Below are 14,602 nucleotides of genomic sequence, written 5' to 3' on the forward strand. Positions count from 1 at the left end.
GTTGATATTTATTTCAATAGTTTCATAGTTAATATCATATGTTTTAGTTATTTACTATCTGTAAAAATATGTGCATTAGGTTTGTATTATATATATTGGCACACAGTATATGCTCTAGTTATTTACTAGCTGTTAAAAAATATATATATGTGCATTAAATTTGCATTATACATGTAAACAGTAACACATATTACAGAATAGGCACTTGAGTACTCTGAGAGTTTGGTATAATATAACTGTCCGAGGAGGACATAGTGGGACTTTTTATTTAACATGTTTTTGTTTGCACTCTCACTATAATAATTTTTTCACGGGTGATATCACTGGGTTTAGTTTTTTATAGTCCTCCTTCTCCTCTCTGGCAGTCCATATTACGATTTTTTTCTCCTCCGTGGGGTAATATTGATTAGGTTTGCCAATTACAATTGGCACTTATCACACAGTCACTGGGCACTCACGATCACTTTTTGATCCCCCCTAGAGCTGTTTGAAGTTCGCGGAATATACATTCCATCGGAGGCTATGATTTGTTTTGGATCGTTGCTTGGCAACGACGCACGCACACGCGTCATCACGTTCTATCATGTGGGCACACCTATCCACTTCCGGTTTTCGGATTATTGAGCGGCAGCTTTTTTTTTTTTTTTTTTTTTTCCACACACCGTTTAGGTAAGTGACTATTATCATTTACCTATATATATGTATTGCTGTACACTGTAAGATTAATCTTGAAAAAGACCCTATAGGGGTCGAAACGTCGATTTATGATATTTCTTCACATGTAACTCACTTCTTAGAATAAAAGCAAGTTATTGACAAAGTCCTGTGAGTGCACCTTATTACCAATTGGAATATATATATATATATATATATATATATATATATATATGTGTGTATGTGTGTGTGGCTCTATGTTGAGCTCATTTGCATACGCCTACCCAGAATCACTTGCAGTAGTGAATGCACTGTTAAAGTGAGATTTATCTGGTAAAAGCAAGTCGTATGGCTTGCCTTGTGTTTGTATTTGTGTTTAACATTGTATTAACTATCCACTTATTTCAGGTGGAAGGGGGTTTCATCCATACTTTTTTTTCTCCACCACAACTTATTTGAGATATATATATATATATATATATAAAAAAATACAAGTAGTGTTGCACTCACTGTGGTCAAATATTCACTGCCGGGTGCTTGTCTGGCAAAAATATAAAGGAAAAGTAGATAGCACTCCACGGACTCGCTTTGTTAAATAAAAATTAACTTTTAATGCTCCAAGTTAAAAAATCGACGTTTCAGTCTGACCAATCAGACTTTCATCAGGACAAGGTTAGCAACAGACAAAATCCCACATATATACCCCACCAAAACCCTTAATCAAACAGTGTACTCACCACACCTGGCTAAGTGTAACTCCCACAAGCTACTCGGTCAATTGCCCCGCCGAGAATGCCGGTCGCGTGTGGATGACGTCACCACGCATCACGCACGCGTCCGTCCAGCGCACAGCACTGCCGGGAGCGTCTCCATAGCAACCAGACGCTGTCCTGTCTCTGCGGGCGCGGACCGGGGCTTGCAGGATCTGTCACACAATAAAGCACAGTGTGGTCGGATTCACCTCATACCACAATAAAACAGTGTCAATAAACACATATAAAAAAGGAAGAACATTCAATATTCATGCATAAATCCTATTATACTTAAAAACAAATATTACCGCTGGGGGACTGTCTGAAAGGCCCTATCTCATAACATAGAGGGTATGGCTGCTCTCTTAAAGGAACATCACGTTATGGGATAATACTGTATGAACAACTTTTCTCGTTTAAACACTGTCACTGAAGGAAGAATAGGTGCCACACCGACACTCTTCTATTTATTATAATCCTGCCAGTCACTTCAGCTGGCTGGATGATGAATAGTGTGTGCCTATGCAAGGCCATATGCCCGCATTAAACTATATAGGCACTAACTGCCCCACTTAATCTCGTGCAATATATCCCCTCTCTACTAAACATCGCACCAGGCGATCAGTTGTCCAACAAAGAAGTTTTATTCTATGTAGTGATACGGATCACCTACTGGAATCTGCGCTTAAACCTAATAATCCTTTACTAGCGTAAATCAAAATTAAGGAACACCAATTAGGTCCAAATCAAATCGCCACATATAAAGGAAAAGTAATAATCAGACATATAAGCCGACCTAAGTAAACACTGATCACTTCACCTACATCTGTTTAAGAAACACAAGGCACAGGTTGCAGCTAGGATCCCTGCGCAACTGTATCCCTCAGACACGTAGGGCTATATTTACTCCTCCATACTCTGAAGGCTCATAGCCTATCCCCCAGGGTGGGCTCATGAGTCGATTCAGGGGTATCCTGGATTCATTGTAAAATACCCTGAACCCTAAACACATCAAAACAATTATAAAAATACTGCTAAAGAGTATTTCTCATTGAGTCCCTTTGGTGCAATCGTGTCCAAGGTTCTGATCCAGTGGATTTCTCTCTGCAAGAGCATTTTCTTCCGATCTCCCCCTCGCCTTGGCAATGGAATATGGTCAACCGCCATTAGTTTTAGTGACGGAAGCGTATGTCCTAGTTCCAAGAAATGTCTGGAGACTGGAAACTCTGATACCCCATCACGGTATGCGACCCGTATATTTGAACGGTGGTTTCGAATCCGTTCCCTTAACGGTAAGTCAGTTTTGCCTATATAAACCAGGCCGCAGGGGCATGACAGCTTGTAGATGACGAAGTCACTGGTACAAGTTAAACGATGTTTAATGGTGTACTGTTTACCAGTATGGGGATGCGAGAACGTACGTCCTGGGACCATATGTCCACAGGTAACACAACCCAGGCACCGATAACACCCGTAATTACTCTTGGTTGTTTTGATGTCATAGCAATGGGAAGGATCCGTCTTCACGAGTAAGTCTCTCAAACTCTTGTTCCTCTTATAACTCATCATTGGCGGAGAAGCAAATTCCTCAGGAAGGCTGTTATCATTGCTCAGTATCCGCCAGTTCTTATTGACCGCTCTTCTCAATGCTGTGGAGGCCGTGTTGTAAATTGTCGGAAACACCAATCGTTGGGTTTTGTTGTTAAAACTTGTCTCCTGCTGCTGGCATTTCAGTAAAGCTTTATCCAAGATAGCTTCCTTATAGCCCCGTTCAAGGAACTTGTCCCTCATGGTGTTAATTTGTTCCTTTGCTTTAAAAGGATCCGAGTTGTTCCTGAAGACCCTTAGGAACTGGGAATATGGTAAGGAAGCTTTCAGATGGCTTGGGTGGAAGCTATCGGCATGTAAGAGTGTATTGCGGTCCGTGGGTTTGGTGAACAGGGTATGAGTAATTCTACTATTTTCAATCCCCACTCTCACGTCAAGGAAATCCACAGTGGTTCTACTGGCTGTCATGGTCAGTTCGATATTGGGGCTCGCCATGTTGATTGTGGCTACCATATCGGAGACGGTTTCTGGATCGCCTCTCACTATCAGGAACAGGTCATCAATGAAGCGTGCATACAATATTATATTGGTCTTGAACGGTTCCAAGATATGTTCCGTTTCGAATTTATACATATAACAGTTGGCATACATGGGTGCCATGGCTGCCCCCATTGAAGTGCCCGCTATCTGGCGATACCAACTGTTCTCGAAACGAAAATAATTGCATGTTAGCACTGCTTCCAACAGTTCCATTACAAATTCGATGGGCGGACCCCGATAATATGGAGATTGTGCCAGTACTTGTCTGGTAGCAGCTATGCCGTCAAGATGGGGAATGACAGTGTACAAGCTTTTGATGTCGCAAGTCAAGAGCATCACAGGTTCAGGGGGTAGATCCACTGCAGAGATTAGTCGTAAGAACGAAGGAGTATCCTTCAAACATGTTGAGAGGTTGACCACTGTCTCCTTCATGAGAAAGTCGAGCCATTGGGCTATCGGTTCCAGGATTCCCTCTTTGGCTGACACAATGGGACGACCGGGAGGTTTTTCGATGCTTTTGTGTACTTTCGGTAAGGTATACAGAATAGGTGTCCTTGGGTTTGATGGTGTCAGAAACTCATATAGTTCCTTAGTTAGATAGTCGGCCTCCAGACCTCTTCTGAGTACCATCTCCAAGTGGTTCTGCAATTGCACCGTGGGGTCCATAGGGAGCTGAAGGTATGTTTGCTGGTCACCCAATTGATTAAGAATCTCTTCACGATAATCCACATAGTTCATAACAACTATGCCTCCCCCCTTGTCAGCTGGTCTTATAACGATTTTGCTGTCATTAGACAACGATGTGATGATCTCTCTGTCCCTGGCCGTGCAGTTAGAGTGTGACTTGTGCTGTGTGCCAAAAATATCTCTTGCTTCCTTCTCCACTGAACGTAGAAAAGTTTTGATCGTGGCTTGGTTGGATATAGGATCAAATGTGCTCTTAGGTTTAAACTTTGATATTTGATCTGTTGCCTGTGCTGGATGGTTTTTGAAGAAATCTTTGAGTCGCATAGTACGTCCGAATTTGAATAATTCACTCTCCCACTGGAGTTGATTAGGTCCGTTGGTGGGGACAAAGGATAACCCTTTGCTAAGTAAATTAAGTTCATCAGGAAGGAGTTTTCTGGATGAGATATTGAAGACCGGTATTACATCTGGAATCGAGGGGGCCTCCCTCTTCCCCCAGAAGGTTCTCCCCTTCTGGCCCCGTCTCGTAATGAGCCTCTTTCTGGTGCCAGATTCCGATATTGGTTCCTCGTCCGTATCCCTGTAACTTCTTTTTGTGCCCCTTCTAAAAAAGGCTCAGAAGTAGTGCTTCTCTCAGGGTAGGTGTCAGACTCCGAATTTGACTCCCCCGATAGAGGATGTGAGAGAAGATCTGGTCCAAATACGGAGAAGGATCACAGAACTTGAGACACAACAAACAATCCTCTTGTCATCAGTAGAAGCAGCACCAACCCTCTTGAAATTAGAGGAAAATGTGAAACAGTATAAGACGGATTTGGTACGCTTTAAAAGAGAGAAACAGGAAAAAGTAGCGGCTGATTATAAAGAGCACACGGTGTACAGGTGGTTGAGTGGACACAGCGAACGTCCGAGGTTTGCAAGGAAACGCAAGTTCATACGTAAACCGCGACAATTCACAATCGACAAAACATCGGGGGAGTCAAATTCGGAGTCTGACACCTACCCTGAGAGAAGCACTACTTCTGAGCCTTTTTTAGAAGGGGCACAAAAAGAAGTTACAGGGATACGGACGAGGAACCAATATCGGAATCTGGCACCAGAAAGAGGCTCATTACGAGACGGGGCCAGAAGGGGAGAACCTTCTGGGGGAAGAGGGAGGCCCCCTCGATTCCAGATGTAATACCGGTCTTCAATATCTCATCCAGAAAACTCCTTCCTGATGAACTTAATTTACTTAGCAAAGGGTTATCCTTTGTCCCCACCAACGGACCTAATCAACTCCAGTGGGAGAGTGAATTATTCAAATTCGGACGTACTATGCGACTCAAAGATTTCTTCAAAAACCATCCAGCACAGGCAACAGATCAAATATCAAAGTTTAAACCTAAGAGCACATTTGATCCTATATCCAACCAAGCCACGATCAAAACTTTTCTACGTTCAGTGGAGAAGGAAGCAAGAGATATTTTTGGCACACAGCACAAGTCACACTCTAACTGCACGGCCAGGGACAGAGAGATCATCACATCGTTGTCTAATGACAGCAAAATCGTTATAAGACCAGCTGACAAGGGGGGAGGCATAGTTGTTATGAACTATGTGGATTATCGTGAAGAGATTCTTAATCAATTGGGTGACCAGCAAACATACCTTCAGCTCCCTATGGACCCCACGGTGCAATTGCAGAACCACTTGGAGATGGTACTCAGAAGAGGTCTGGAGGCCGACTATCTAACTAAGGAACTATATGAGTTTCTGACACCATCAAACCCAAGGACACCTATTCTGTATACCTTACCGAAAGTACACAAAAGCATCGAAAAACCTCCCGGTCGTCCCATTGTGTCAGCCAAAGAGGGAATCCTGGAACCGATAGCCCAATGGCTCGACTTTCTCATGAAGGAGACAGTGGTCAACCTCTCAACATGTTTGAAGGATACTCCTTCGTTCTTACGACTAATCTCTGCAGTGGATCTACCCCCTGAACCTGTGATGCTCTTGACTTGCGACATCAAAAGCTTGTACACTGTCATTCCCCATCTTGACGGCATAGCTGCTACCAGACAAGTACTGGCACAATCTCCATATTATCGGGGTCCGCCCATCGAATTTGTAATGGAACTGTTGGAAGCAGTGCTAACATGCAATTATTTTCGTTTCGAGAACAGTTGGTATCGCCAGATAGCGGGCACTTCAATGGGGGCAGCCATGGCACCCATGTATGCCAACTGTTATATGTATAAATTCGAAACGGAACATATCTTGGAACCGTTCAAGACCAATATAATATTGTATGCACGCTTCATTGATGACCTGTTCCTGATAGTGAGAGGCGATCCAGAAACCGTCTCCGATATGGTAGCCACAATCAACATGGCGAGCCCCAATATCGAACTGACCATGACAGCCAGTAGAACCACTGTGGATTTCCTTGACGTGAGAGTGGGGATTGAAAATAGTAGAATTACTCATACCCTGTTCACCAAACCCACGGACCGCAATACACTCTTACATGCCGATAGCTTCCACCCAAGCCATCTGAAAGCTTCCTTACCATATTCCCAGTTCCTAAGGGTCTTCAGGAACAACTCGGATCCTTTTAAAGCAAAGGAACAAATTAACACCATGAGGGACAAGTTCCTTGAACGGGGCTATAAGGAAGCTATCTTGGATAAAGCTTTACTGAAATGCCAGCAGCAGGAGACAAGTTTTAACAACAAAACCCAACGATTGGTGTTTCCGACAATTTACAACACGGCCTCCACAGCATTGAGAAGAGCGGTCAATAAGAACTGGCGGATACTGAGCAATGATAACAGCCTTCCTGAGGAATTTGCTTCTCCGCCAATGATGAGTTATAAGAGGAACAAGAGTTTGAGAGACTTACTCGTGAAGACGGATCCTTCCCATTGCTATGACATCAAAACAACCAAGAGTAATTACGGGTGTTATCGGTGCCTGGGTTGTGTTACCTGTGGACATATGGTCCCAGGACGTACGTTCTTGCATCCCCATACTGGTAAACAGTACACCATTAAACATCGTTTAACTTGTACCAGTGACTTCGTCATCTACAAGCTGTCATGCCCCTGCGGCCTGGTTTATATAGGCAAAACTGACTTACCGTTAAGGGAACGGATTCGAAACCACCGTTCAAATATACGGGTCGCATACCGTGATGGGGTATCAGAGTTTCCAGTCTCCAGACATTTCTTGGAACTAGGACATACGCTTCCGTCACTAAAACTAATGGCGGTTGACCATATTCCATTGCCAAGGCGAGGGGGAGATCGGAAGAAAATGCTCTTGCAGAGAGAAATCCACTGGATCAGAACCTTGGACACGATTGCACCAAAGGGACTCAATGAGAAATACTCTTTAGCAGTATTTTTATAATTGTTTTGATGTGTTTAGGGTTCAGGGTATTTTACAATGAATCCAGGATACCCCTGAATCGACTCATGAGCCCACCCTGGGGGATAGGCTATGAGCCTTCAGAGTATGGAGGAGTAAATATAGCCCTACGTGTCTGAGGGATACAGTTGCGCAGGGATCCTAGCTGCAACCTGTGCCTTGTGTTTCTTAAACAGATGTAGGTGAAGTGATCAGTGTTTACTTAGGTCGGCTTATATGTCTGATTATTACTTTTCCTTTATATGTGGCGATTTGATTTGGACCTAATTGGTGTTCCTTAATTTTGATTTACGCTAGTAAAGGATTATTAGGTTTAAGCGCAGATTCCAGTAGGTGATCCGTATCACTACATAGAATAAAACTTCTTTGTTGGACAACTGATCGCCTGGTGCGATGTTTAGTAGAGAGGGGATATATTGCACGAGATTAAGTGGGGCAGTTAGTGCCTATATAGTTTAATGCGGGCATATGGCCTTGCATAGGCACACACTATTCATCATCCAGCCAGCTGAAGTGACTGGCAGGATTATAATAAATAGAAGAGTGTCGGTGTGGCACCTATTCTTCCTTCAGTGACAGTGTTTAAACGAGAAAAGTTGTTCATACAGTATTATCCCATAACGTGATGTTCCTTTAAGAGAGCAGCCATACCCTCTATGTTATGAGATAGGGCCTTTCAGACAGTCCCCCAGCGGTAATATTTGTTTTTAAGTATAATAGGATTTATGCATGAATATTGAATGTTCTTCCTTTTTTATATGTGTTTATTGACACTGTTTTATTGTGGTATGAGGTGAATCCGACCACACTGTGCTTTATTGTGTGACAGATCCTGCAAGCCCCGGTCCGCGCCCGCAGAGACAGGACAGCGTCTGGTTGCTATGGAGACGCTCCCGGCAGTGCTGTGCGCTGGACGGACGCGTGCGTGATGCGTGGTGACGTCATCCACACGCGACCGGCATTCTCGGCGGGGCAATTGACCGAGTAGCTTGTGGGAGTTACACTTTGCCAGGTGTGGTGAGTACACTGTTTGATTAAGGGTTTTGGTGGGGTATATATGTGGGATTTTGTCTGTTGCTAACCTTGTCCTGATGAAAGTCTGATTGGTCAGACTGAAACGTCGATTTTTTAACTTGGAGCATTAAAAGTTAATTTTTATTTAACAAAGCGAGTCCGTGGAGTGCTATCTACTTTTCCTTTATATATATATATATATATATATAATCTCCACGAAGAAAGGCACATGCTGGGCTTTTTGAAGAAAATGATTTGTCTTTATTAATAATACATGGGTTACAGCAAATCTATATATATATATATATATATATATATATATATATATATATATACATACACACACACACAGGTATATATATGTTTGTGCACTGGGCAACAAAAAGCCACATAAGGCTCACTATCCACTTACTTCAGGTGGAAGGGGTTTTCATCCACACTTTTTTCCCACCACAACTCCTTTGGTATAGAGCTGGCAGCCTTAGGCCTGGGGGGCAAAACCAGTCAAGTGGCCCATTGCACCACCAAATCAGTTCACCATCCATGCCCACCTTTTCCTAGTTTTAGAATGGATATTGATGTTATGCTAATACCTGCTCCTTCACGGCTCTGACTTTCAATGTTGTCAGAGTGCAGGCTGAGAATCTCTGAGCCTGTGCTCTGACTCACTAACTGAGTGCCGGAACCACGAGGGAGAGGATATAATCTGACTGCACCTACTGCTGGTGCGCACCAGTGGACCACCAGCGAATCGTTTAAATTGAATATGCTGGTGTCCCCAACTTGTGAGCTGTGTTGTCCGCCGGGCGCCTCTGTTGTCATGGCACCCTGCGTGACCGCACAGCGTGCACACCCCAACGGCTGGCCCTGCTGACACACACTGATGTTACTACTTAGAAATCCCTCAATATTAATACAGACATCAGAGTAAACCCCAATAAACTGTGAAAACAGAGCTGATCTCCCCAAATTTATAAAGATTTGCTTACTGGATTTGTTGTAAGATTAAATCATGCCTCCTCCTCTCTCTCCCCCATGCACTGCTCTGTAGGCTGAGAGGAAGTGAAGAGTAATCACATTTTCCCAGCACAGCGCCACCGAACCTCTTTGTTCCCGTCTCTGCAAAGGGCTCCAGGCACTACTTACTGTGAGTGTGAGCCACTGTAAATTAGGGGCAGAGGGCACTTGCACTGCGGTAAAGACGGGTCTGGGCAGGAGGAGAGTGCAGTGCAATCAGTGCACTCCCCTCCTGTGGGCCCTAGGCAAAATAAAAATTTGCCGCCCCCATGTGACATCACAATGCCCCACCCATATGATCTGCCATATGAACTAACGCCAGTGCTGCACACAGTGTGTGTTTACATAAAAAAGCCTGCAGGGACCGGCTATAGACACCAGAACCACTTAATTAAGCTGAAGTGGTTCTGGGGACTATAGTGTCCCTTTAATGTGAGGTAAATTATAGATTAGTGTCACAAATATCATACTAGATTGCCTACTTACAACCAGATGAGGATGATGGTGGGCTGCAGTTTGGCTCCACTGGTCTGGTGTAGAACAGGATCTCTGTAGGCTGTTTGCAACTGTGGTCACAAAATTCAATGTTCTGTGAGAATTGGAAGCAGCTCCATTTTTGGGGCCCCTTACACAGCTCAAGTTCTGGGCCCCAGGGCCTGACAGTGAGTATGCCCATAAGGCCCACTCATAAGTCCACTTATTTGTTCCACCCACGAGTTCGCTCACAGGGAGTGGAGTGTGTGTTATGTGTTATTGTAGAGGATATAATATGTGTGCTTATGGTATGTAGTGTATAGGGATACCAGTTAGTATAGGTGATGCAGTGTGTTTGTGTGTAGTGGAAGCAGTTTGTATTTGTGTATAAGGGATGTATTGTGTGTTTCTGGTTGTGTGTAAGGGATGCATTGTGTGAATCTGTGTTTGTATGCATAAGGGATGAAAGGTGTGTGTCTGTATGTGTGTGCATTGAGTGTGTGTAAGAGATGCATTGTGTTTCTGTGTGTATGTAAGAAAAGCAGTGTGTGTGTTTGTATGTGTGTGTAAGGGTTTGCATTGTGTGTTTCTGTGTATGTGTGCAAAGGATGCATTGTCTTTGTGTGTAAGGTTTGCATTGTGTGTGTGTAATGGATGCATTGTCCGTTTCTCTGTGTGTAAGGGAAGCATGTTGTGTTTCTGTGTATGTATAGGGATGCATTGTGTGTGCGTGTGCGCGTAGTGTGAAAGAGCTCCCTGTCTTGCCCCCTGTCCTATAGAGCTGTCCGTTCTGTCCCTTAGAGCTCTCCCCACCCTCCCCTAGCGGTCTCTTCTCATCCCCCCCTCCACCCACCCTGTGTTCTTCTCACCCCCCCCCTCCATGTGTTCTCCTCACCCCCCTGTGTTCTTCTCACTCACCCCCCCTACATGTGTTCTTCTCACCTCCCCCCTCCCTGTGTTTTCACCTCCCCTTCTCCTCACCCCCCCTCCCTGTGTTCTTCTTACCCCCTCTCCTCCCTGTGTTCTCCTCACCACCCACCCTCCCTGTGTTCTTCTCAGTCCCCCCGTTCTCTTCATCTCCCCTTCTCCTCACCCTTACTCTCCCCCACTCCCCCCTATGTTCTTCTTACCCCCCCCCCCCCCCCGCCCTTGTTCTTCTTATCCCCCTTGTTCCACGTGGAGTTTCTGTTTCCTGTAACCGGCCGGACTGACAGGAAGTGCATACTGAATGTGCACCTTCCTATCACTCAGGCTGGGCACCACGGACCGGAGAGGAGCTCGGCCACGCTACATGGAAGGGGAGAAGCTGTGCTGCAGCCGCCTGAGGCTCTTAACAGAGCGCTCAGGCGGCTGCAGCATTAGGACCGGCCCTGCAGCAGCCAGATTTAAAATTATTTAGGTCAGCCTGGGGGGCAATTGCCTCCCTGCCCAACCCAACCCTGAGTGGTCCATAAAAAGCTTTTCTTTTAATTCACACTATGTTGTGGAGTAATGGGTATATATATACAACAAATTGCGAGATAGCACTCCCAGGACTCCAAAGGTGTAAAAAATCAACATTTCAGTTTGTCACCCAAACTTTCATCATATATACCCATTACTCCACAACATAGTGTGAATTAAAAGAAAAGCTGTTTATGGACCACTACTTATTTAACAAGGAATCCAGGGTACCCCCAAAATAATGGAGTGAAATATTACTGTGCATTTGCAGAGCATACTAATTCACTTACAAGTAGAATAGCAGGTGCACAAAGAAGAAAACTAAATCTAAAACTTGAATTCCCCCCCATTGGAGAATTTCCCACTTTACATAACCTCTCGTGATCTCAGGCTACCCTGTATGGTCAAGGAGTGTAAACTGGAGGAAAGACCTAAACCACTGGAGCTCTGAGTAATGATGGGCGTTCCATAAATACGGGCAGGGGGTCTGATCACAACACAGAGAGCTGAGACTGAATATAATAATACAAGACTAGACCACCCAAACAGAATACAAAATACAAATCACAGAATAATGGATACTAGGAGGCTGGATGAACACTTTGCATTTATTGTAAATAGCCCACAGCCAGCTGCCTGTGTGACCAGGTTGGGACCAGCTAATACAATGAATGGGTACTACCCAGTGTTATTACAGTGCAGCGCAGGTTAATTTCCCGCACGGTGTTCTGGGTTTATCTCCCTCTCCCGGTCGGCTGGCTGTGCTTTATTACCGTGTCGGAGCTGTGTCTTCACTTCACCAACGTAGTGACGAGATGCTTTTTTCTGTGCCATGGGCGCCGCCATCTTGCCTGCGAATGTTTACATTTGGTTGCCAGGCAAAGTCGTCAAACGGCCCTTCCGTAACGAGGGGCGTGGCTGAACCCACTCTCGCTGACCCAATTAGCAGTCGGCACCTGGCAAGGCCACGCCCTGCGGGGGGTGATGAGAGCGCATGCGCCAGTCAGTTAACCCCTTGCGTGCCGGGGGGCTGGTTCCACTGCTGTAACGTGGTTACTATTATTGTGTCCATTGGATGTAAAGTTACAGTTAATGACTCTATTGCAATGAGAAATGTAAAATAAACTGTTAATTTGTTTAAATATATCAGCTGGACACATTGTATCATATAGTTTTCCCATTTACCATTCAAAAGAAGGTGTGGGGTCCCCAGTAGGGGAACAAGGACAAATATACATTTTGTCAAGCCCCACCCCATCTGTAGATTTATTTCTTTATTAGGCAAGTTACATGTGCATCATACACACACGTGCATTACACACTCATACATGCATTTACACACACAGACACAAACACACACACATTGATATACACACACACAGACTTATACCCAGATACACAGACTCATTAACAAACACATAGCAACACACACGCATTCATACACAAACACACAGATACACAGAAACACTTAACAATACACAGACACATAGAGGCACACACAGAAACACAAAGACTCATAAAAAAAACACACAAACACATAGCAACACTCATACACAGATACATAGAAACACAGACACATACATTCATTCAGAAACACGCAGATACATAGCAACACACATAGAAACACAGAACAATACACAGACCCTCATACACAGCACCTCTCACACACACAGCACCCCTCACACACAATGCACCCCTCTCACACACACTGCACCCATCATTGTCTGTCTGTGTGTATCCAAAAAACGTGGGCACTCTATAAGAGACAAGGTAGTCAGGGCTGACACACAGACTAACGCCAGACAAACGTTCCTTTCAAAACCTGTACATGGGACATATCCCTGTTTAAATTGTAACCACTACAGTGGGATTATTAAGGGTGAATTTTGCAGCCATCCTAGAACAGGTGAACAGATTAAGTTGAAAGGATTTTTCACACGTCAGACTGAGTATGTGGTATATATTCCCAAGTGTCCGTGCGGCTTGGGGTATGTGGGTAAAACGACACTTTAGAGAAAAAAAAAGACACAATGCTGCACCGTTGAGGTACCAAGTGCTTGAGGGTCTTGAAATAATGTGAGCACTTTATGTATATATATGTTATTGTAGGACCATAGCCCGAAATGTTTGCAATCTGCATGTTGTGCTTTAAATAAATGTGGTAGCACCTGGGTGTGCACTTTAAACACCAGTTGTGCATTACTCCAATTTTTTTATTTTATTGATCGCTTTGCCCAGGTCCCATAATGTTGTTAAGATGGCACTGGTATTACCTAGACTTAGAGTGAATAGCAAGGCCAGACTGGGAAAAAAATTTGGGCATTTTTCAATCACAGCGGCCCCCTGAGAAGGGGGTGGGGCCAGAGAGGGTGTGTTTTGTCATCACTAATGACAAGCACGCCACCTGTCAAAGTGAACATGTTGGTTCAATGTGCAGAGCCCCGCTGTAGAGCTCTAGCATGAGAAAAACGCCCTGCATTTGTACTGCACAGCACAAGCAAATGTAATAATATGCTTGCGTTGTGTTTGCTTTTAGTTTGTCTCTGGTGTCTCCATAAGTGGTATACCAGAGGACAAAAGGGCCCGGAAAGCATATAGTGCATGTGTTTTGGAGCCTGCTTGTGGGATTGCATGGGTGTAGAGTGAGCTGATTGTGGTGTGGTATTGTGTAAATAGGTCGATATCGTTTGTGTTTGTGGTGTAATATGTGTGGCTAGGGGCTGTAGAGAATGTGCGTATAGGGAGCATAGTGTGTGTATAGAGGATGTAACGAGTGTGTGCATATGGGCTGTAGTGTGTGTGTGTGTGTGTGTGTATATAGGTGACGTAGTGTGTGTAGGGGTTGTAGAGAGTGTGTGTTTAGAGAATATTGTACGTGTTTGCTTACAAGGAATGTAGTGTGCGCATAGGGGATCGAGAGTTTGTATGTCAGGAATGTAGTGTGTGTATGTGGTGCAGTGTGTGTGTGTAGGGGATCTAGTGTGTAAAGGACCCAGAGTGTGTATAGGAGATTGTGTGTTTCTGTGTGTGTGTGTGTGTAGAGGATTCAGAGTGTATAT

The 14,602-nt window shown here is 44.4% G+C and overlaps 1 protein-coding gene across 1 annotated transcript in view; it reads right to left on the reverse strand.

The window, feature by feature from the left end:
- The window catches only part of MORN1 (MORN repeat containing 1), a 287,891-nt gene extending 275,491 nt beyond the window's left edge, over window positions 1-12,400 (reverse strand). The window contains exon 1 of the mRNA XM_063436724.1: window positions 12,317-12,400. Coding sequence (XP_063292794.1) covers window positions 12,317-12,389 — 73 coding nt within the window. The 5' untranslated portion in view covers window positions 12,390-12,400. The remainder of the gene's footprint in view (window positions 1-12,316) is intronic.
- Window positions 12,401-14,602: the final 2,202 nt, after the last annotated feature.

Source organism: Pelobates fuscus, chromosome 11 (assembly GCF_036172605.1).
Source record: "Pelobates fuscus isolate aPelFus1 chromosome 11, aPelFus1.pri, whole genome shotgun sequence".
NCBI classification, from domain to species: domain Eukaryota; kingdom Metazoa; phylum Chordata; class Amphibia; order Anura; family Pelobatidae; genus Pelobates; species Pelobates fuscus.